Below are 24,084 nucleotides of genomic sequence, written 5' to 3'. Positions count from 1 at the left end.
ACGCTCCGATCTAGATACATGTTATTATTATGATATTAATGTCTATCGGTACACATATCGATCCGATAGTATCTGCGAGTCGGTGTTTGCCGTAAATATGAATAATGCAGAGACATCACACATGCGCGTGTCAGGTTGTGAAATGTTCGCTCACATTCCCACGATGGTTCCAGCAAATGTTAGTTAGTATTTAAAAAGAGACTATGAAGGTGTAGGTAACGAGAGACCAGATACTAAATTCGTTTTCGGTAAATCATCGAGCGAGTAATCGAGTTTAGAGAAAGATTGTGGGCGGTGCGCGCTCATCCCATATGTGAATACATCCTCTCAGTAAGCACTCTTATAAAATTGCTCGTTATAAAAAACAATTAATATAATATAAATCGGTTATTTTCCCGGAGGGAGGCTCGTACTGGGTTCAATTAATATTGCATGTTTTGTAGAACGTCAGAGAATGCGTGAAATACGTAATTATTTTTTCGTGTCAATTAGATTATTTTATTGCTTGAACTTAGAGTAGCTCTGTTTTACGTTAAACTTTATTCGCAACGACCGCGCTAATGTTTTAAAGGTCGATGCAATATAAGTAGCGTTATAATTGTACTAAAAATTAGCATGTAGTTAATACGTTATAGTGCTGGTTATGCTCTGTTTCTCTTAACTGTATGCTTCTTTGTTTGCAACAACTCATAGCGTTCGGATTTTGTAAGAGATCTATCAAAAGTTTTTTTACAACGCCGCAAATTCGAATTATGAATTTATTCAAATATATATATTACATATCATAATTCAATACTTATACTCGTAATTAAACTCATAATTCAAATTATGAATTTGTTATTATTAAAACTTCACAAATAAATCAATAAAAATCATTTTACGAAGAGCGTTCGAGCCGGATGCATGCAATTATTTTACAAACGTAACTTTCTCAAAGTTTTCCTTGCGTGTAAAAAATCTTGATGCTATTTTTTTCTCCGAGTGAAAATCATTGCGCTTTCCCTTAGTTAATTGAATATTTTAGCGTTACTCATTTATTGTAATTACATGTTGATGCAAGATAAACGTTGTTAGGGATCATGTAGTAGGTACGTGTAACTTGCATGCCTAGTGAAATTCTATTTGTAATGTTTCTGAATGTGATATTTCTCTGGTCTTCCCCAGCCTGCCAGGAGACAGGTAATCTCACTCTTGTTACTAACATAATGCTTCTTTATCTATTTTGGCTTTTCATTCTCATCTATTCGTTTTCTTTTGACGTTTGTGTTTTGTATTTCATTTGCTAGTTCATTAATTTGCGAGTTAAGCACACACATTTAATAAAGTACTCTTTGGTTTTAAATACTTCTTGTTGCGTTTGAATTTTGAATATACTTGACCCGTTTATATCTTAATTTTAGTCACTTTAATATTACTTAATTTTGAATTACATATATCTTCACTTCGGAGCTATTATTTTCGGATGTATGCTCAGATTTACTGATTGATCGTGATGTATGCTGCAGAGGGTCGAGAGTGCGTCAACTGTGGGGCGACGAGCACTCCGCTGTGGCGACGAGACGGCACCGGACACTACCTCTGCAACGCCTGCGGTCTCTACTACAAGATGAACGGACAAAACCGACCATTGATCAAGCCTAAACGAAGATTGGTGAGTGTAAGAATCCGACCAATTTTGTATTTGTGTTGTGCTTTCAATGTTTGTAGTGGACGAATGAAAATCGTTGGAGATTATTTATTTAAAAAAAAGATGTGCGGTGTCGTGGGACACCGGATAGGAACGAAGTTCCTTATTATAAAAATATTAATTTTAAGCCCTATTCGAGGTATAAAGACAATAAAACTGGAGGCTTCGCAACAACCCACGGTCATTCGGTAACGTGCGAACTTATTGTGGTACACTTCATTCACGGTTGCTTGCATAAGAGTTGGTGTATTGCGCAAACGAACGCTCTGAGATCGTGGTCAATGATTGATAAAAAAAATTGTTGTTTTTTGTACGTAATTACAAAGTTAAGTCGTACACTGTGTGCATAACTAATAAAAATCTTGCGTTACGGACGTTTTTTCCCGGTTAGGGTACCCCTCCGCATCATCCCATAAGGAACTTCGTTCCAAAAATAGTCTAACTAACGCCGAAATTTGCAGACGATGCAATGTTATATTCAGTTCTTCGAATGATTATTCGTTTGCGTCACATCAAGGATTCCCGGAAGATACTCGTACGTTTTAAATATCGTGTTCTTTTTGTTTTTTTTTTTATTTTTGTTTGAGATAAAATTCCTTCGTCTACAAATAGCATTCCGAGACAACCTCAGCGAGAATGGGTGTTGTTTACAGTTAACGGGGCAGCAATAAAAAGGCGGAGCATGCACGCCCGAGCACGACACCGCATTAAGCGCTCCCACAAATTGGGCTCTTATGAAAGTTGAATGTTTCGACGAATAGGCCGAAGTCCACTAAAGTAGCCTCTCCGCGAGACCGCTATAAATCTTCAAGTTAACGTTTAATCTAAGGTCGGGCGTACATAAAACTGAAACAATGCGACATTCGGTGACGTCACACGCGCCCGGCCACTCCGCTAACGAGTGGCCCGTGCGCGCAATTGTGCCCACAATTTACCTTAATACTCGTCTCACAGACATAAACTAGTGGAATTGCTCGGTATATTTGCCTTTTGTTAGTCAAATTATGTAATGTCCGGGCGTTATGGTTTCATTGTAGCGTTCGCTGGCAACGGTCTAGCCTATGGCGGGCGGGCAGGGCGACGTAGCATTATTACACGCTCCGCTATTACAACGTTTGTTGTGCACAAAATTCATAATTGGAGACATTTTGTAAAACAATTTAGCGTCGCAGCTACTTAACCCGCGTGATGGCCACAGGCCCGGATGTACGTAACGTTGTTTTAATATTTAAATTCAGTGTAGTGTGGAGAAGTACCGTTCGCGTTCCGCGGATAATATGGGATTCTCACTTTTATTTTCGCTGGGAACGCCGAAACAATGATCGGCGATGCTGACCAACGACCCAACGAGTCATTAATCCTTTTATGTGACCGTTTCTGGGCGACCTCTGGTTTTGCATACTCAACAAGCATAATCTTGTTTTGCTATACAAAAAAGATCCTTTGTTTTTTTTTATCGCTTAGATTGGTGGACGACCTCACAGCCCACCTGGTGTTAAGTGGTTACTGGAGCCCATAGACATCTACAACGTAAATGCGCCACACACCTTGAGATATAAGTTCTAAGGTCTCAAGTATAGTTACAACGGCTGCCCCACCCTTCAAACCGAAATTTTTTTTTTTTTTTTTTTTTTTTTTTTTTTTTTTTTTTTTTTTTTTTTTTTTTTTTTTTTTTTTTTTTTTTTTTTTATTAGGTTCACACAACTGGATGAAAACTGCACACATAAACATTGAACTTATTTACATAAAATAATACATTATCGAATTCACCCTTTTGGATGTGAACACATCTTGCTTAAGAGCGTTTGTGCTTAAGATAAAAATATCGTTAACTAATATTAAATTAAGACAAAGAAAACAAAAAACTGCATATTCAAACTTAAAACAATGAAAATAAAAAATTAAAAGAGGGAAATTAATGTTCTATAGAAATAAAAAAAAATGTGATTGGTCTACAGCTGGGTGTGGATCACGGAACTTAAATTTATTTTAAGTGAGGCTAGAGAAGCATGGCAAACAAATATGTCAATTTCATCACGTATACTATTTGCCAGGGAAGTCATACGATAGACAGGAGAGTGCTGGCCAAGATTACTTTTGATTTTTGGTAGGTGGAAAGTTTTCCGATTACATAAGCGGCTGCCCAAGCGCGGTACGCTTAAGTGAATACGTTCAAGTATTTCTGGTGAGTCTATTATGCTGTGTATAAGCTTGTAAAGGAACACAAAATCAGCTGCTTTACGTCGGGTGCTTAATGACTGGATCCGATAGAACGAAAGGCGTTCCTTATATGATTTCAGTTGGTGACACTTATTATCATTAAAAGCGAGATGATAAAGGAACCGTTTTTGGATTCTTTCTATCCTGTTTGCATGTACTTGATAGCCAGGGCTCCAGACTGTACAACAATATTCTAAAATGCTTCGTACAATCGTATTATAAATAAGAATAGTTAAGCTAGGTTGCTTGAATATTTTCATTTGCCTATTTATAAAACCAGAAAGCCGAGAGGTCCTGCTAATTATGTTATCAATATGGGATCTGAAGCTCAATGCGCTATCCAAGATGATGCCCAAGTCCCGAACAGTATTGACTTCTTGAAGGGGTGTGTTGTTTATGAAATATGTGGCTTGAAACGGAACCCTCTTTCTTGTAAATTTAATAAAATTACACTTTTGCAAATTCAAGTGCATGTAATTCTGCGTACTCCATTTGTAAATCGCATTGATATCTGACTGAAGAGCCATTATATCCGAATGGTCTTCAACAGCACGATACACTTTTAAGTCATCAGCATATAATTTAAATTTAGATTGGATGACATGCTTAATGTTATTGATGTAGACTAGGAAAAAGAAAGGACCGAGATGAGACCCTTGAGGGACCCCTGATGGGACCATGTGCACTCTAGATTTAAACCCTTGAATGTTTACCAATTGCGAGCGGTTGCGTATGTACGACTCGCACCATCTCAGTAACGATCCATGGATGCCCAGTTCTGCAAGCTTGTGTAATAGGCAGTTATGGTTAACTAGGTCAAACGCCTTTCTGAAATCGGTGTAGATAGAGTGCACCTCGCCACCTCCGTCCATAGTATCAATTATATCAGAAACATAACTAACTAAGTTAGTATTTGTCGATTTGGATGGCAGAAAGCCGAAATGCATTAATTACTACCGCCCGATTAGCCTCCTCATGTCTCTAGGCAAACTGTATGAGCGTCTGCTCTACAAACGCCTCAGAGACTTCGTCTCATCCAAGGGCATTCTTATCGATGAACAATTCGGATTCCGTACAAATCACTCATGCGTTCAACAGGTGCACCGCCTCACGGAGCACATTCTTGTGGGGCTTAATCGACCAAAACCGTTATACACGGGAGCTCTCTTCTTCGACGTCGCAAAAGCGTTCGACAAAGTCTGGCACAATGGTTTGATTTTCAAACTATTCAACATGGGCGTGCCGGATAGTCTCGTGCTCATCATACGGGACTTCTTGTCGAACCGCTCTTTTCGATATCGAGTCGAGGGAACCCGCTCCTCCCCACGACCTCTCACAGCTGGAGTCCCGCAAGGCTCTGTCCTCTCACCCCTCCTATTTAGCTTATTCGTCAACGATATTCCCCGGTCGCCGCCGACCCATTTAGCTTTATTCGCCGACGACACGACTGTTTACTATTCTAGTAGAAATAAGTCCCTAATCGCGAAGAAGCTTCAGAGCGCAGCCCTAGCCCTGGGACAGTGGTTCCGAAAATGGCGCATAGACATCAACCCAGCGAAAAGTACTGCGGTGCTATTTCAGAGGGGAAGCTCCACACGGATTTCCTCCCGGATTAGGAGGAGGAATCTCACACCCCCGATTACTCTCTTTAGACAACCCATACCCTGGGCCAGGAAGGTCAAGTACCTGGGCGTTACCCTGGATGCATCGATGACATTCCGCCCGCATATAAAATCAGTCCGTGACCGTGCCGCGTTTATTCTCGGTAGACTCTACCCCATGATCTGTAAGCGGAGTAAAATGTCCCTTCGGAACAAGGTGACACTTTACAAAACTTGCATAAGGCCCGTCATGACTTACGCGAGTGTGGTGTTCGCTCACGCGGCCCGCACACACATAGACACCCTCCAATCCCTACAATCCCGCTTTTGCAGGTTAGCTGTCGGGGCTCCGTGGTTCGTGAGGAACGTTGACCTACACGACGACCTGGGCCTCGAATCAATTCGGAAATACATGAAGTCAGCGTCGGAACGATACTTCGATAAGGCTATGCGTCATGATAATCGCCTTATCGTTGCCGCCGCTGACTACTCCCCGAATCCTGATCATGCAGGAGCCAGTCACCGTCGACGCCCTAGACACGTCCTTACGGATCCATCAGATCCAATAACCTTTGCATTAGATGCCTTCAGCTCTAATACTAGGGGCAGGCTTAGGGACCCCGGTAACCGTACTCGTCGAACTCGACAAAGAGGTCGACGTGCAACCTAACCCATGCATCAGCCCGCTGAGTTTCTCGCCGGATCTTCTCAGCGGGTCGCGATTCCGATCCGGTAGTAGATTCATTCGCGAAACAATTGCTCTTGAGTTGTTAGGTCTCCTTCGGAGGCGCTCGGGCAGTTGTTAGCAAATCCCACCCCTCTTGGCTGAGCCTTTGCTCGCCCACCTGTCCTGGTGAAACTGGAAAGGCCTTCGGGCCACCAGTAAACTTTCAATCATAAAAAAAAAAAAAAAAAAAAAAAAAAAAAAAAAAAAAAAAAAAAAAAAAAAAAAAAAAAAAAAAAAGCATTAATTACTTCTTCACGGCAGAAATAGGCAGGGTGGTGGTGGTACCTACCCGCGCGGACTCACAAGAGGTCCTACCACCATTAAAGAATTTACGAAACGATTATTTTAGAGCATTATTAAGATTTTGAGTAAAAATAAATAAAAAAAAAGCAACTTCAAATTACCACAATTAGGCGTCTGTTACGAAACGACCTTGTTCGTAAGCGTCTAATTAGACTCTGCAACTAGTACATCAAAAACAATGAATTATAAAACCTCTATTCATAAAAGTCAGTTCGGCTTAGCCCGCGCACTTGACACGATTTAGAAAACCAAGTGGGAAACCTCATACAATACTCCGCCTCAAGGCAATAGACTAAATTATTCGGACAATCAGCCAACGTCATAAAATTAAAAGGTAAGATGCTAATAAAATACTTCTTTTCAATAAATTTCAATAAAACTAGAGGTCCCACAGTAGTCGAAATTCGACTATAATTTATTGGAATTGTAAGTTTGTACACTATTATGATTGTATTTTATATTTCTATAATAACAAATTTCGCCAAGACTACACTATAAAAAATATTAACAAAGACAAACCATATTCTATTCTCAATTTGACAACAGACGTCAAGAACAAAAGTTTGAGAATAAATAAAATAGTAGGTATGCATGCGTGTGTGCGTCAAATACATGGTATGTAGTGTGTGTAATGTTTTCTTTATTGATTTAATGTATCTTTTATACATTATTTTAAAAAAATATTAGCATTGTGCACTTCTTCTCTATATTCTCTATAAGTGTGGAAAATTTCATACTCCTCCGTCCGCGCAATTTTCGTAAAAAGGGATACAAAGTTTTTGCTTCACGTATTAATATATAGATATAATATGTACTTAATTTTGAGCACCATTCTTCAAGTTTAATGAAAAAGATCAGGATAAGCGAAACTTTGGATAAGAGACATGAATTAAACTTCTAAATGTTCATAAACAAGAAAAGCAAGAAACCAAAAAATATACGTAGTTCTAATATTAAACACGCGCTTTAGCACTAGTATCAGTATTAAATCTACTGAACACACACACACCCATATCATATTCAACATACGACTAATCTTTGAAATCGATTAAAATTACACTATCAATGGAATAAATAAAAAAAATACAGATACTGAAGTAACGTGTGATCGGAGAAATGCCTTCGACAATTTGACGGTTCGCAGCGAAATAACAAAGTGAGAAACTAAAGTTGAGAGAGTACCATTATCGGCTATAAATAATACGCTACCTGTAGGAAAGTATTGCGATTCGAAGCTGCTTCTGTACGCTCGGGAGCTAAAGGATGAATCGATGTACTTGTGATCATACTTCGTTTGCTTTTTTCCTTTTATTTTATTTGTAACTAGCGGCCCGCTCCGGCTCCGCTCGGGTCTTTAACAAAAATTTCAACGATATTTGACGGAATTTAATTTTTTTTAAATAAAAGAACACTTATTGCGGCATAGCTATAATAGTTAGGCAGTTATGTTATCGCAACACTTTTTGTAAATAATAATGTGTTCTACAAAATCGTAGTACATTATTTTATTCAATCATCAATAGTTTTCGCAGGGCACGCGATGTAAAGAATATTTTAGGTATTTTTTTTACACCTTGGGTTACATTATTAGTCTTAGTAAGGATCCCTAATTTTTTTCAAATATTATAGCCTATTTCACTCGGGAATGGTGTAGTTTCCAAACAGTGAAAGAATTTTTCAAATCGGTTCAGTAGTTTCGGAGCCTATTCAGTACAAACAAACAAACAAATCTTTCCTCTTTATAATATTAATATTCTTTTCTTTGTAATGTAACGATATCTTTCACGTTGAATTGTAACAGAACGAAATGGTATTTATATTTTATTGATTTAATAATTACGTAGATCTTTTTAAAGTTCGTTTTTCAATGTGGTTAGTAATGTTATGTTAGTAATAGTTTTAAGTCTTAATTTTACACTAAAACGGCTGCCTCACTTTTTATAGCGAAACACATTACTGCTTCACGGCAGAAACAGGTAGGGTTCTAATAGCTATCAGTGCGCCTTCACAAGACGCCCTACAACCAGTAAGATGCTCTACCACCAGCAGAAGCCACCAGAGAAGGTACAAGACCATCTCTTTGTTGTTCCTTAGACATGCATAGTCTGTTGAAACGAGAAAACTGGGTGTCTTTTCCTTTAGGCCAAGTCGACTTCAAAATTATTCGAATGAATCTCATCCTAAAAATGGTCGCATAGTTATCTCTAAATCTATAATGCATTAGAATAAATTAAAATCAAAGGTATTCAATACAAAACTTGAAATAATGAATTGTATATTCATTTTTACTTTATGTAACCAGTGTCCAGATTTATGCTGCTTCTTCACAAGCCGTAATGCATTCGCATAGTTTTATCGTTGTATTTGGATTAAGCATTTGCACAAATCGCAAAAACACCACATTGAAATACGAATAAAATCAAACCAGAAAAATCGTAAATATGTTTGGTCACAGAGTACAGTCACATTCACAAGTCAATGAACGACTCCAATGATGGACTTTTTGACCAGAGTAGACCCTGACGGATAGCAGCTCATTTTGACCTAAGCCAATACCTACATGTTATCTTAAATCTCTATATATTAATACGTGAAGCAAAAAATTTGGATCCCTTTTTAAGTAAATTGCGCGGACGAAGGAGGATGAAATTTTCCACACTTATAGAGAATATAGAGAGGAAGTGCACAATGCTAATATTTTTTTAAAATAATGCATAAAAGATACATTAAATCAATAAAGAAAACATTACACACACTAAATACCATGTATTTGACGCACACACGCATGTATACTATTTATTGTCAAACTTTTGTTCTTGACGTCTGTTGTCAAATTGAGAATAGAATATATTAATTTTATTATTATAGAAGTATAAAATACAATCATAATAGTGTACAAACTTACAATTTCAATTAATTATAGTCGAATTTCGACTACTGCGGTACCTCTAGTCTTCTTCAATACAAGATTAAGGTACTACGCGCTGGGAGATGTTCATAATGTATACGGAAATAACTAGCTGTATAATTAGAGCATGTTGTCAGAGTATAGAATTATGCACTACTACTGAGCATAATATGTATCTATGACCTCATTCTTTGATCTTTATTAAAAACCAAAAGTGGACAAAAGTTTTTCTATTTTCATTATTTGTCATGTTTCTATACAAAGTCTATTTAGACGTACATATTCACCAAAAACATAGAGGTTTTCGTGCAAATAGGTACCTACTGTTAATATGCTTTCTACTGGTGGGAGGACCTCTTGTGAGTCCGCACGGGTAGGTACCACCGCCCTGCCTATTTCTGCCGTGAAGCAATAATGCGTTTCGGTTTGAAGGGTGGGGCAACCGTTGTAACTATACCTGAGACCTTAGAACTTATGTCTCAAGGTAGGTGGCGCATTTAGGTTGTAGATGTCTATGGGCTCCAGTAACCACTTAAGACCAGGTGGGCTGTGAGCTGGTCCACCCATCTAAGCAAAAAAAAAAAAGGCAATTGTGCCCTACGAAGTGAAATGACAGCCTCACATTCCCGACTAATAGGCAAGTGTGCCCCAATGACACCCTCGCATTCTCGATGAATATAAAGCGGTGATCAGCGTCCGAAACCACTTCAACTTTGATGCCAATAAATAAACTGAAAATAAAGTGGATACCTATCGTCATTTTAGCTTTCGACTGTACTATTCAATTATTCTGTAACTTTATTACACACTTAAAATACATCCCATTCATCAATTTGATTTTATTACACAATAATTCACCGTGACAACATATCCGTAACACACGACCATTGAGCATGTAATACATACATTATTTAAATTTGAAACAATGTCGCGGAAACATACGGTCATAGAACTTTCCTATTTGGCATTCACGTGCTGAACTAGTGCCAAATAAACTATCACAATAAGAATTCTGTGGCCATAAATATGGGGGCATCGGAATCGGTCCCACACTGTCTGACTGATCTATAATCGCTATGATGTCATAAATTACAGGCTGTTTATAGCCTACATGGCTATTCAAATCAGCTACTGTCCATATACATATTATAAACTTTTGTGGAACAAGTTAATTTTGCCATGATCAAGTTCCCAATAAAAATCTTACTAAACAAAAAAAGAGGAAACACACACACACACACACACGTATACACACAGCCATCGGAATATTAAAACACCACTTTACGTTTTAATTAAAATGGATTTTGTATTTAGAATGTGGTAAATGTTTTTAAATTTGAGCAAGCAGTGGCCACGGGTCTGTCGTCTCGGTGGCCGGGACAAGTCTCGACGGTCATCGATCACCGCACGCGGTCGAATAAATCCTTTTTACTGCTGTGGTCCAAGTATAAAGCTCGGTCGGTTCTTTATAAATTCAATTTCGCAGTTAATCTAAAACGTAATTCTTTATTTTAAAAAAAAAACTCGTCAAGATATAATTTTCGTTAAATATACTTTTATTTGAAAGTTTATTCCGTTAATCGTGCGAAATGTAAAGTAGCTGCTTGAAGTGAAAACAATAAATTAAAACTTATAGTGTTCTCTCTTTCTCTCTCACTCAAACACTCTTGAGCGTTATAAAATGTATTTATAATACAAAGAAACCTTTAAGATGAACAGCACCTTTCACTATTAACTCTTGGAATACTATTATATTTCTTTATAATTTTACCGAATTGCAAAAGTTTTTGGGTTAATATTGACCGTGACTTGATTTTTTAATTAAAAACCGTGAGACAGTTTCACACAAATTGTTATAAATTGCTAAACTCTCTTAAGTAACTCCTAATTACTGAATCCATTTGTGTTCATTATTTAGCTTTTAAACGGTGATTTGTGTGTTAAGAAATTTTTAAGTGCCTTCTTATAAACTGAAAACAACAGTAAGTATTCAACCTCATTTTTAAAATTAAGTACGTTGGAAAAATTCATTAAATACCTCAAGACTTCAATTATTTCTAAAAAAATTTTTTTGTGGGTAAACGTTAATAAATGAGAATGAAGTGTTGTAAAATTACAAAACGCTACACATTGACGGTGAACAAGTAGGTACCGGTTTTTAAAAATTCTAAATTTAATTAACCCTGAAGTGGCAATGTACTTGTGTTTATTTCATTGCAAAAGTCCGCTATATTAGTTTGGACAGTGAGTGACGCGGGACCCTAACATCGCCGCGGGGGTGCGTACTTCAGATTTTTACCATTCCTGCATTCTCGACCCTACGGGTACTCGGTTATGCTAAGGTGTTAGGTGGATTTCAAAACGATGAGTGCAGGTTCGATTATCAACTGATAGTGACAATTTTAGTAATTGTAGTCGGGTAGTAGTAATTGTTTTTCAATCTAAATTTGCTTGGGTTTTGTGAATCAGGTGGGCCGGGCCGTATTCTACTTCCAAAAGTAAAAAAAGGTGCAAGTTAAATCAGTTTAGGAAATAGCCTATTTTTTTTTGACTATGATGATTTTGTGACTTTGACTACGTAATCTTAAAATAGCTATCTTTTTTGATTTAAAGGCAAATTCCCAAAAAAATTATAATTAAATGAATAAAGTCATAATTTCGTGAAGCTATCCAACGTGACTACGCAAGCTGGTTGGCGTCTGCGTAACGCTTCTCTGTCTTTTATTGTATTTCCATAAACACAGACCCTTTTTTTATCCCACGATCGAATGAGAGAAAAAAAAAATACACTTTTGTCAACGCCTTGATTGATATGGTAACCTTCCCTTGTTTTAGCAATAACCCAAAATCTTTAGTTTGTTTTTTCGACACCGCCCGTACATTTATATTTGCCGCTTCGAACAGGTTTGACATATCACTAAATTTCGTAAGAAAAATTACTATTCTCAACATTTTTATACTGGTGGCTGGGTGTTATAAATTTAAAGCTTTTTTTTTCCACATTGAGTCACCGTTCATTGTATCGGGGTATTGTTCGTTTTTTTTTTTTTTTGCGATGTATTTTATAGTTCGGTTTACCTGTTCTAGGCGCCAGTGGTTGTGACATTTATGGGCAGGATATTGGGACACAATTAATGTCGATATTAATAACGAGGAAACAAAGCCGTGGGAGTCCATAAATTCATACGGACAGTTCGTATCGTAGGCAGGCGAGGACCAGTTCTTGTCAAAATATTTTTTGTGCCCCTAAAATGTTGATCACCTTTATTATTTAGTTTACGGGCTCGTCCAATAAGCACGTGATGTTCGTGATTGTTAAGTCGGCAGCGTCTCCTAAATAACAGAGGCCCGTATAATCGAATCAGATGACATAATAAATGGATATCGATTGAGTAGGAGAACGCGCTCGATTTCACGCGGTAAGCGGGGAGAATCGATTGGCGGGACCCTGTACGTGTCCGCATTCATGGGCAACGGGAGCACCGTAGCCTGTCCTGCTTAATCTCACAAACTGTTTAATCTCTCAAACGTATTACAATACATAAACTAATAACTGAGAAATCTAATTTAAATTGTTCGATGATCGTGTATGGAAAAGAATTTTAATTATTAATTTTTTATTGCTTCGATGGGTGGACGAGTTTACAGCCCACCTGGTGTTAAGTGGTTACTGGAGCCCATAGACATCTACGACGTAAATGCGCCACCCACCTTAAGATATAAGTTCTAAGGTCTTTTTTTTTAATTTTTTTTATTGCTTGGACGTGTGGACGAGCTCACAGCCCACCTGGTGTTAAGTGGTTACTGGAGCCCACAGACATCTATAACGTAAGTGCGCCACCCACCTTAAGATATAAGTTCTAAGGTCTCAAGTATAGTTACAACGGCTGCCGCACCCTTCAAACCGAAACGCATTACTGCTTCACGGCAGAAATAGGCGGGGTGGTGGTACCTACCCGTGCGGACTCGCAAGAGCTCCTACCACCAGTAAAGCATACAATAAATTCTTCATATTGTTTCTGTTTTAAAACGGAACATTTCTCCTGTAACTGTGATCGGTTCTCAAGTGTGCGTTGTTATTTATCGGTAGCGGCAGACTGCAGTGTCGACGTCTTTGCTGATTTAATGCCTTAAATTGTAGAGCTTCAGATTACAGCGGCTATCATAACGATTTACATTCGCGTAATCAAGATGTTTTTACGCACTGCTTTAAACTTTCACGGCTATTTACACTACACATACTATTATTTGACGGGTTCTTAGCAAGTTTTTCACAGCTCACGAGCTCCCGATATTTCGGCGATGTTGCAAACGCCACAATCACTGGTAGATTGCAAACTGCGTAGGTAGGATGTTAGGAGTAGACAAATTGGCCTACCTTCTCGCTAATTCGTTTTATGGTCTTAGCCACAGATAGAATATTAGCCATAGAAACTATGATCTATGGTTTAAGCAATGGAACTCGATGAGTCGCCCCGACAATGATCGCCCCCTCGCTCCCAAAAATGTTTTACTCATGACACAACCGACTTTATATGAATATTTTACTTATTTATTTATAGTGTAGATAGGTAAATGACTTCATAGCGAAAGCTTACCCCGGAGCCTATAGACATCTTAATGCGAATGCCGCCATCCGACATGAGACGTAATGTCCAAATCCCAAGTGCTGTTACACTCTTCAACATAATTCTTCGCATAACTTCTTCACAGTAGGAATAGTCTCGTAGGATAGTGACTTAAGCCCATGCATCCACCCTCACACCTACAGTTGCATTCATTTATACTGAACGTATTTTATAATCGTACTAGCTGACCCGGCAGACTTCGTAGTGCCTCAATCGATAAATAAAAGACCTAAGCTTTTCATCGCATGGACACATCAAAGGAAAAACAAAATTGTTATTTTTATTTAATTCCGAGCATTTTCATATTTATCTACTTTTTAAACCTTCTCTGGACTTCCACAAATAATTCAAGACCAAAATTAGCCAAATCGGTCAAGCCGTTTTCGAGTTTTAGCGAGAGTAACGAACAGCAATTCATTTCTATATATAGATAACTAGAGTTTTTAGGTCATTTTCCTGTGTTCAAAGAATGTCGTTTTATTGTCCGTTTCGAATGTAATAATTAAAAATACTTAAGCAAGCGTTTGAATGGCATCGGGGACAAGCAAACTACCGTATTACGTTATAATCTGGATTAAGCCTCGTTCTAACTGACAGACGGGTAAGTGCTCCGCTACCGAACATGACGCAACAACAAAACCAAAAGGCAAGCTAATAAATAATGCGATGCGCCCGCGCGTATTCACTTCCTCTCGACAATTAACATAGCAGGAAGCGCGGGGCTGTCATTAACCCGTCAGCGTTCGGTAGCACCAAATGTTCGAAAAAGCATTACTCGAATCACGGCTTACACTCGCCACCAATGTAATTAGGATCCGAATGCTTTATAAATACAAATAAATAAAAGTAGCGGTCCGAGGTGGCAGCCCGCAATTTAGTTGTGCGTACTGACTACGTTCGCCTCAAATTGTCGGGTTGAGCTTGGTGTCTCACTGACTAATGACTCGGCTCGCTCACAACACAAACACGCTTTTGTAATCATATTGAATCAGTTCAGTTTTCAATTATTATTTACGGAATGAACATATGTGGGTCGCGGTGACGGTAACTATTTTTTAAATTAAGCAATTAATTATTAACGATGGTACGAGATTATTCGTTATGTTCGGCATTGGACAGTGGACAGGCTGAGATGATGATTTGGTCAGAATTAAGAGTTGATTGTGTTATATATCCGTTCCATTTGTAGATCCACGTACTACTTCCCGCCTATTTCTGCCGTGAAGGCAGTAATGTGTTTCGGTTTGAAGGGTGGGGCAGCCGTTGTAACTATACTTGAGACCTTAGAACTTATATCTCAAGGTGGGTGGCGCATTTACGTTATAGATGTCTATGGGCTCCAGTAGCCATTTAACACCAGGTGGGCTGTGAGCTCTTCCACCCATCTAAGCAATAAAAAAAACTATAACACATCTGCCTGTATACGTGGTGTTTCCGGCTCATGTCCTTTCACCTCCTTGCGTCGTATCCCTCAATGCTGAGGGTCGTGACCACTCTTCTTGTCATTTACCATAATAAAAATAATTGTATGTGTTAATCCACATTAGAACCTATCTCTGTGCGAAATACCATTCAAATCCGGTCAGATGTTTTTAAGTGATCAAGTAACAAATATCCATAGGACAATTAAAAATGTTTTAAAGGTATCTAAACGGCAGATTATACGTTATGGTTTCGGGAATCGCTTAACACCCAAGTGAGCTGCGAGTTCGCTTGCCCTTCTAAACATAAAAATGTATTAGGCACATACAATCTTGTCGCCAGTGTGCTTCGTTTGCCGCTAGGGGCGCTGTTCCAACTCCATACAAATTTGAGTTAACTTTCACGCGATCGACAAGTTAAAAACTCGCACTAAGCACACTGGACACTCTTTGTAATACAATGATACCGTTCGTAAAACTGCGATGCATTTTCTAGGCTCAAGAATAAATTAATGAATCATTGTTGCACTTCAAGCTCTAGTAAGCTACTTATTTCTCCATTTCTTATTTCTGTTTTTTTATATCGCTTTTAATAAATAGATGTTGAGATTGTAAGATTACAGATTCAGTTATCAAGTGTTATGTTGGCAATCGCTAAGTAAATGTGTTATAAATTGTAATACTATACTGAAATAGTAGTGTGATTTTAACTTTGAATCAACGGTATTTGCTGTATCGCCGGTGAAATAGGTCGTTTTGTTAATGTGTTGTGTCGTCCCACGCACGCTGTGTTCAAGCCACTGGCTTAGTTAGGTGTCCGGTCATTTCCGTATCTCTCTTAATACAAGTTACTGAACGTAACTTAAACTATCACCTACCTTATTATGAAAGCCTGTTGTTCTAAGTTCTATATGATGATTACTGTATTTTATTATTGTATTTTACCACAACAACAATCTTTCAGTATATTTTATGATACAGAAAGAGCGTTGTAAAGTTGGGTATATACAAGCAGGCAAACGCCGTGGCATACAATACATTTTGTATGTATCGTTCGATCGCGGCGGATCGCGTAATTGACGCAATCCGATATTATCCCCGATGTAAGATCACACATCGTGATCCGATAGCCTTATCGGAAGCGACAGTGCTTGTCTGCGTGAAATGCTTAATGAGATTTAAATTAGCATAATTCGGTATTTGAGTTTATTTGATTCGTCATTTTATGCATGTTCGGTGGCTATCTGTTAAATTTTACATTGATTTTAATCTCAATCAAAACTAACATTAGCTTGTTAAGTACACCAGGATTAATGCTTCATTACGGTTGCGTTGTTTCAGAATTAACAGTAATTTGAAAATCAAAACGAATTTAAAAAAAAATCGGCCGTATAATGTTAATAAGTTAATAACATCAAAACGAGTCTTGTGGCTAATATATTTAAGTGTGACTCTGTTTTTACTTGCCGGGAAGATAAACGGCTGCTATGTTTTATATGGAGTGATCATTGTCCGAGCGTGTTAAAGACCGGTCGGACGCGGCTTCGTAACGAGCGTTCGGAGCCTTTGGTATACAATAGACCTTTTAGCGTCATGCGGTCGCACGTCAATCCAGGGAGACGCGACGAGACGCTGCATCATGAACAATCACCTTTATTACATTTCTTATGGATAATACAGTACATATAGAACATATCCCTGCGCTTATAAATCGGCCAATCTGTTTTTTTTTTAAAGGATTTTATGACCTGGTAACTAAGACCTTTAAGTCATGTCTTATTTTAATTTATATTCTTAATTTTATGAAAAATGATAATATGATGGATGATGGAGATAAATGAAATGAAATGAAGATGATTAATTTGAGACATTAATCAACTGGGATGAAATTAAATGAAATGATCTCAGTAAAATGGTGTCATTTACTGAGATTTTTTCAGTGGACTTTTTGGAGGATCCCGAGAAGTTATGTCCAGCGGCTTTGTTTCATTTTCCCACATTTGTGCACTTTCACAGATATTAAACAGTTAATAAACCACCGTTATTATACATCTAAACTTGAAGAAACACTAAATAGACAAAATAAATCAAATCACACAAATTCACTCCTCGCGTTTCCGCCAAAAAAGTCCAATTTGTTTTGTTTTCGTTGCTGTTCTATATACTTTGCTTTAGCTTGCGTGATGGCTTAGGTAGCGGTGGAAATTATGTAGCTGCAATAATATTATTTAAGTTACGCAAAGTAATATAATTAATGTATTTATTTCGTTTCACGTTCAAGCGTCGAACAAAAAATAAGGAGAGTGAGCCCGGTTCGTATGAAAATAAAACATATCACAAAAGTGACGTGTGTCCGGCGTCACTTACCAGTGCTGGGATGATGTGACAGCCCTTGCCGATCCGAACTCATTTTACATTTAAAAATTAAAAAAAATAAAATAGAACACCGGATCAAACAAAAAACAATAAAAATTCGAATCTGCCCCATTGTGTTCACGTTACGGAAAAATTTAAATGACTGAACGTTGGCCGCTTTTTTGAGAGTCGGAATCTCGGATTCGGCGTTTAAATACATACGGTTTCACGGTTTAGCGCCATGTTTTTTTCCGTTTTCTGAACATTCGGACGCGTTGCGATGCAGCAGATTTTGCGCGATTAAGCCGCGGTGGTCGATAGAGTAAGTTGTTAGTGTTAACGATCTAAATCGTTCGTAAGCACCTCTGTCGACCATGTTTTATGCGAGCACTCTCACGACTTGCCGCCACGACTTGCTTAATAATATTATTATTTGACATTTATGAATTTATTAACATAGACGATGATGGCCTGAAGCTAGCACCAACAAATTATGTCGCCATAACTTTTAAACGTTAATAAAATTAATGTGCGGTGGCTTTTTGTTGGCGTTGTTGGAGTAGGGAGAATCGACCGCAGATATTTAGAGTGGCAATATGAATGTATTTATTCAGAGATGAGAGCGGCCTCCGCCTAACAATGCTACGCTTGTTGCTGCCGCCTCGCTCGCGTCTAGGGCTGTCTACTTTAGATGCACTTAAATAATAACTTAAATCGGTAACTAATTATTATGTTATATTTCGTAACAAACAAATATTAATGACCACTAAGGTTATCTATTCAAATGAAACAAATTGATGAATTAATTGTTTATCCATTGTCAGGATTTTGATAGAATCTATTATAATGTTTATAACGCCTTCAAACTTATGTGGGGTTTATTACGATACATGTGGTCAGATTTTGGGGTTCAATATGAAAATGAATATTAAAAAAAAAATTGGTTTTTATACAATATAAGAATGTATGAACCCTAGTGTTCATGTCATTGAATCAGGGTTGACACGGCAGCCTGGTGGTCCGCGCGTCAACGCACGCGTGCGCGCTACACCGTCCGCATGTATACCAACCCTGCGGATTTGCATATAAGTGCCTTGTTAAAACACACAATAAAATAATAGGCATTTTTATACTTATTCTGCCAATTTGCAATTTTATTAATACTTGAATGTTTTTCCAAAGAATTCCAAAGTATTGTAATAATTATATTAAGTAAATTAACAAGTAAAAAAGCTATTTAAAGTCGAACAATAAATATGGAAAGAGGGACCTTTTTTGATGAACTTTTAATTTTGTTCTAGCTATTTAAGAATGCTCGTATGAATTAATCGACTTTACTAATATTTGTATTGTTTTATTTTAATTTTGCGAGATGCACAAAGAATTAAAATACTATTACTATTCGATTTCGTGTTTCATATTTTTATATATCGTCGGCTTATTGCAAGAACTCATTAACTGCAAAAAATCACTAAATGCGTTTTTATCTATAATGGGCTCATTTTTGCATATTCTACAAAATGCAAAAACACGCTAATTTCTAGCTGGCCAATTTTAGCCGTTACGTCTTTGGTAGAAAATTGATAATTGCAACTTTGGAAGTCAGGCATTTACAAAGATTCACTAAGCAGCATTAGTTATTTTTATTAAATGGATAATTATTTGAAAACAGCATACATTACATTACAGAACTCATTTTCAGCATCTAATTAATTTTATCAAAACAATGTAGTATAATATAACTTAAAATTGTATTTCGATAAAATTCATTATTTACATTTAGTTAGTTTCTGTAATGAATCATTTCATCAGAAATGCACAATAAGTAATCTTAATGATTTTTATCGATATTAATATAATATAAATCATAATATTAAGATTTCCATAAAATCATTTATTCTTTTTCATTATTTTTTCCATTTTGTTGATGGCATGATTTTAATAAGTTAACATCGATTAAAAGAACATAGTAACTTCTTGCAGGCTAAGTGGTACCTCGGTTGTAGTTTAGTGAGTTATAATTTAGGGTTTGGTGAAATGCGACAAAACAGCTTGTCTAGGGAACACGGGGCATAAGACGAACCCGACGAACGCGGGTGAGGGTGGGTTTACGCGGGACGAAAGAGTACTGCCTCGCTCGCTCAGTTTGCGGCGAGATACGTTGATTACCACGCCTGTTATAGAAGTTAATGATTTCTGACAAAATGCAACGAAATAAATGTTTCAAACAAGGACGAGGAAGCAAGATGTTGGAGCAATTGAAGTTCCGAACAACCTATTACTGGTGGTAGGACCTTTTGTGAGTCCGCACGGGTAGGTACCACCGCCCCGCCTATTTCTGCCGTGAAGCAGTAATGCGTTTCGGTTTGAAGGGTGGGGCAGCCGTTGTGACTATACTGAGACCTTAGAACTTGTATCTCAAGGTGTGTGGCGCATTTACGTTGTAGATGTCTATGGGCTCCAGTAACCACTTAACACCAGGTGGGCTGCAAGGCCATCCACACATCTAAGCAATAAATAAAAAACCTAGCAAGCAAACACCTGACCTACAATAGCATCATTCTTTCCACGAGTGTAGAAGACGTTAAATGATACACTGGAGAACGGGCAACATCGTTATCTGAGAATCATACCAGTGGACTACGATTGCCAACTTGTATTTACTGATAGGATGGTTGGTATGGCGTATGGAAAGCCCGTACAAGTTGGTACCACCATCGAAGCGAAGCAGCATACGGAACAATTTAGATTTAGATTTCGGGTCTCAATATGGGTGGTGGCATTCACGTTGAGATCTCTATGAGCTGCAGTCATCACTGTAACACCAGACAGGCTTTTTTATATTTTTTTAGGATTGAAGGATTACTGGTGGCCCGGAGGCCTTTCCAGATTCACCAGGACATGTGGGCTATCAAAGGCCCAGCCAAGAGGGGTGGGATTTGCTAACAGCTGTCCGTGCGCCTCCGAAAAAGACCTAACAACTCAAGAACAGCTGCTTCGCGAATGAATCTACTACCGGATCGGAATCGCGACCCGCTGAGAAGATCCGGCGAGAAACTCAGCGAGCTGATGCAAAAACGTAATCAGTTTCTGTTATGCTTAATGCTATACTTAGTTCAAGTTACCCACCTTGAGGTGATTGAACATAAGTATTTAGAATTGGACCATACACAGAATAATAATATGGAGGTCGATAATATGCATAGTTCTATCGAGAATCAAATGCATCTTATGCCAATTTTTTCTATGATAGACCTCTGTAATGTTTTAAGATTGACTAGATCGAACAGAAAGCTAAACAAGAAAAAAACAGCAAAGAAGCCGTATGAACCTATGAGCCACTCTGATATCTTGAACCTAAAAGAGTTGAGAAACAAATTAACGTATAATAAGTCAAACCGGCCTAACATTGTTCAATATAGGTATGACTACGTTTCCAATTTTAAGGACCTAGCCTGCAGAGCTACAGCATTGGTATAATAATATACCTGATAAAGAAGGTCCAAATTATCTTAATGAAGAAGAAACCTCTGATACAGTTTTTTTAACCTAGCTCTTTTTTTATTTGTTTTATGTTTTTGTATGGTGTTTAAGCTCAGTTCCTAATTTTCATTAAAAAACACATGATTGAATGAATACATGAGTGATTGACTAACAGGGAGAAGAAAATAATTTTTAGTTTATTATTGAAGTCATCCTGGCCTAAAAGATAAGACGTCCGATGCATTCGTATCTAGCGATGCATCGGTGTTCGAATCCAGCAGGCGGGTACCAATTTTTCTGATGAAATACGTACTTAACAAAATATGTTTACGATCTACTTCCACGGTGAAGGAATAATATCGTGTAATAAAAATCAAACTCGCATAATTATAATTCGCGTAATTACTGGTGGTAACACCTCTAGTGAGTCCGTACGGGTGGGTACCACAACCCCGCCTATTTCGGCCGAGAAGCAGTAATACGTTTCGGCTCCAAGGGTGGGGCAGCCGTTGTGACCATACTGATACCTTAGAACTTATATCTCAAGGTGGGTGGCGCATTTACGTTGTAGATGTCTATGGGCTCCAGTGACCACTTAACACCAGGTGGGCTGTGAACTCGTACACCCATCTGAGCAATAAAATAAAAATAATATTATGTAAAACTTTTGAGACTGCGAAGTTGTCGTGAGTACTTGGCAATATTAGCTATTGCAAGTTCTTACGTCAACTGTTATGAAAAAAATGTTTTTGATTATTATGTTATTATTCGTTTTTGTTTATTTCAATAAGGTTTGATAAGTATTTTGTTGTTTTATTTTAATTTAAGAAATAATTAATTCACATATAAAACCGACTTACAGTAGCAAGAAGTCATTAACTTTTAGTTTTAGTTTATAAATAATATATAATGTTATATAACTACCGACTCTCACTTGTTTTAATTAATATACATATTAAGCAATCCAAAACATTCAATTTTTCTCACAGTAATTATGTATGAAGGATAATATGGGCTAATCAACATAACCACTAACTAATTCCAACTAAAATGCCGTTTTCCCAAAATATTGAATATGTCACTTAATGACTTCTTGCAATAAGCCGACGATATATTATTTAAATTTTTGATTACTTTATAGTCGTGATCGGGCATTTTAAAATGGTTTTTACTTCCCGCGTATTCTGAAGAATACTTCAATACAAATCGATTCACGGCCCGGTTTCTGTGTAGTGATTTCCAGAGCCCATAGACACATAGAATTAGGGCTAGCGAAATGTTTAAGCTGTAACGCAAAGTCTGAGCGCAGATCTTCTTAGCGGCAAGAACAGACGGGACAATGGTATCGACTAATGGCAACATGCCCTAATTAGCTGTAATAATTACCTTGTTTTTTAACAATGTTTCTTTACAACATAAAATTCGTCTCATTACGGAAGTCACTATTGATGAATGATTAGGTAAATCATTATATATATATGTATTTGTTTCTGTCGACCGCATTGACCTATAAATTAAATGTATGTTCACTAGTAGGTACCTATAATATCAATTTTTTATATAAGCTAACACATTTAATAATAAACGGAGATTATACGACCCGCGTAACGAAAGAATATGCTAAAACATAATACTTATGACCGTAAAATGTCTTCATGATGGCATATTATATTATAGATATGTGTAAGTCTAGTTAACTCGTAATTCAACAAAGCGAATTCAAATCCAATTCATAAAACATTTAGAATCGAACAATGTCAAATGTTTGCTCATTTTGGTTCTTACCACACAAACCCTACCATTGTCCCGAGCGCGTATAAATCGGTAGAACATCCCACGTCGACAGGTATATTTGAGTCGTCGATATCCTTCGATAATTAATCCGTATTGTTAACTGAAATGGACCACCCTTGTTTGCCGATTTAGTGCTTTTAAATGTTTTAGTTTGGTTTTTTATTTTCATTTACAAACATTGTTTGTGTGCACGTGCTTGAGAACGAGCTTTTGGCGTTCGATATCAGAAACGGTTACAGAGTCGATGCCAGAGTCAGTAAATTGTCAAATGACAGCCATGGTGTGTGTCGGATATAGGTCTTCACGACGACTTCGAATCAGAACCGATTCGTAAGTATCTGAAGACAGCGTCAGAACGATTCTTTGAGAAAGCGGTGCGGTGCGATAGCGTGGTCGCCGTTAATTATGTTCCTGACCCAGATGCCCGGATAGCGAAAAGATTCAATTTCTCCTTCAAATCCTCTCAAATCCTCTCTCGATCGACTCTCGGTACTTTTAGGCATTCCAAGCATCAGTTAACGTTCTCGTCGAACTGGTCGAATGTAACAAAGAGTTCGACGTGTGACCTAACTCGTTACTGGGGTAGGTGGGAGCTAATTTATCGAGGTTGAGCCCCGCGAGCCCGCCAACTAGTCACTAGAGCCATAATAGTCCCTTGAGAGTACTGGCATATAAGTGAGCAAAAAAAAAATTAACCAAAAGTACTTCGATGATTGTATTCACAGATGTTTGAAAAAAACAGCATTACAGTTATTGTCAAAACTAAATTCTTGAAAGTTTACCGCTGTTTCAGTTTCTTTTAGTGTATGAGCTAAAGATATGATGAACGCATGAACGCATATTACGAACTAGTACATGACTTATAATGACACTTTATCTGGCTGTCAAATATCAAACAAAAAATACATATTTCGTGTAAAATACCCTTATTTTTGAAGACAAGAAATTCCTTAATTT

The 24,084-nt window shown here is 37.6% G+C and overlaps 1 protein-coding gene across 8 annotated transcripts in view; it reads left to right on the top strand.

The window, feature by feature from the left end:
• Positions 1–24,084, top strand: part of LOC101744528 (GATA-binding factor C) — a 119,763-nt gene that overhangs the window by 46,624 nt on the left and 49,055 nt on the right. For 4 of the 8 annotated variants that reach the window (XM_004931918.5, XM_062674884.1, XM_021351777.3 and 1 more), the window contains one exon: positions 1,506–1,657. In XM_004931918.5, the coding sequence (XP_004931975.1) occupies positions 1,506–1,657 (152 nt within the window). The remainder of the gene's footprint in view (positions 1–1,505; positions 1,658–24,084) is intronic. The other 4 variants (XM_062674886.1, XM_021351778.3, XM_062674885.1 and 1 more) reach the window with 1 other exon arrangement.

Source organism: Bombyx mori, chromosome 22 (assembly GCF_030269925.1).
Source record: "Bombyx mori chromosome 22, ASM3026992v2".
NCBI lineage: Eukaryota > Metazoa > Arthropoda > Insecta > Lepidoptera > Bombycidae > Bombyx > Bombyx mori.
This window is presented reverse-complemented; position numbering and strand designations above follow the sequence as displayed.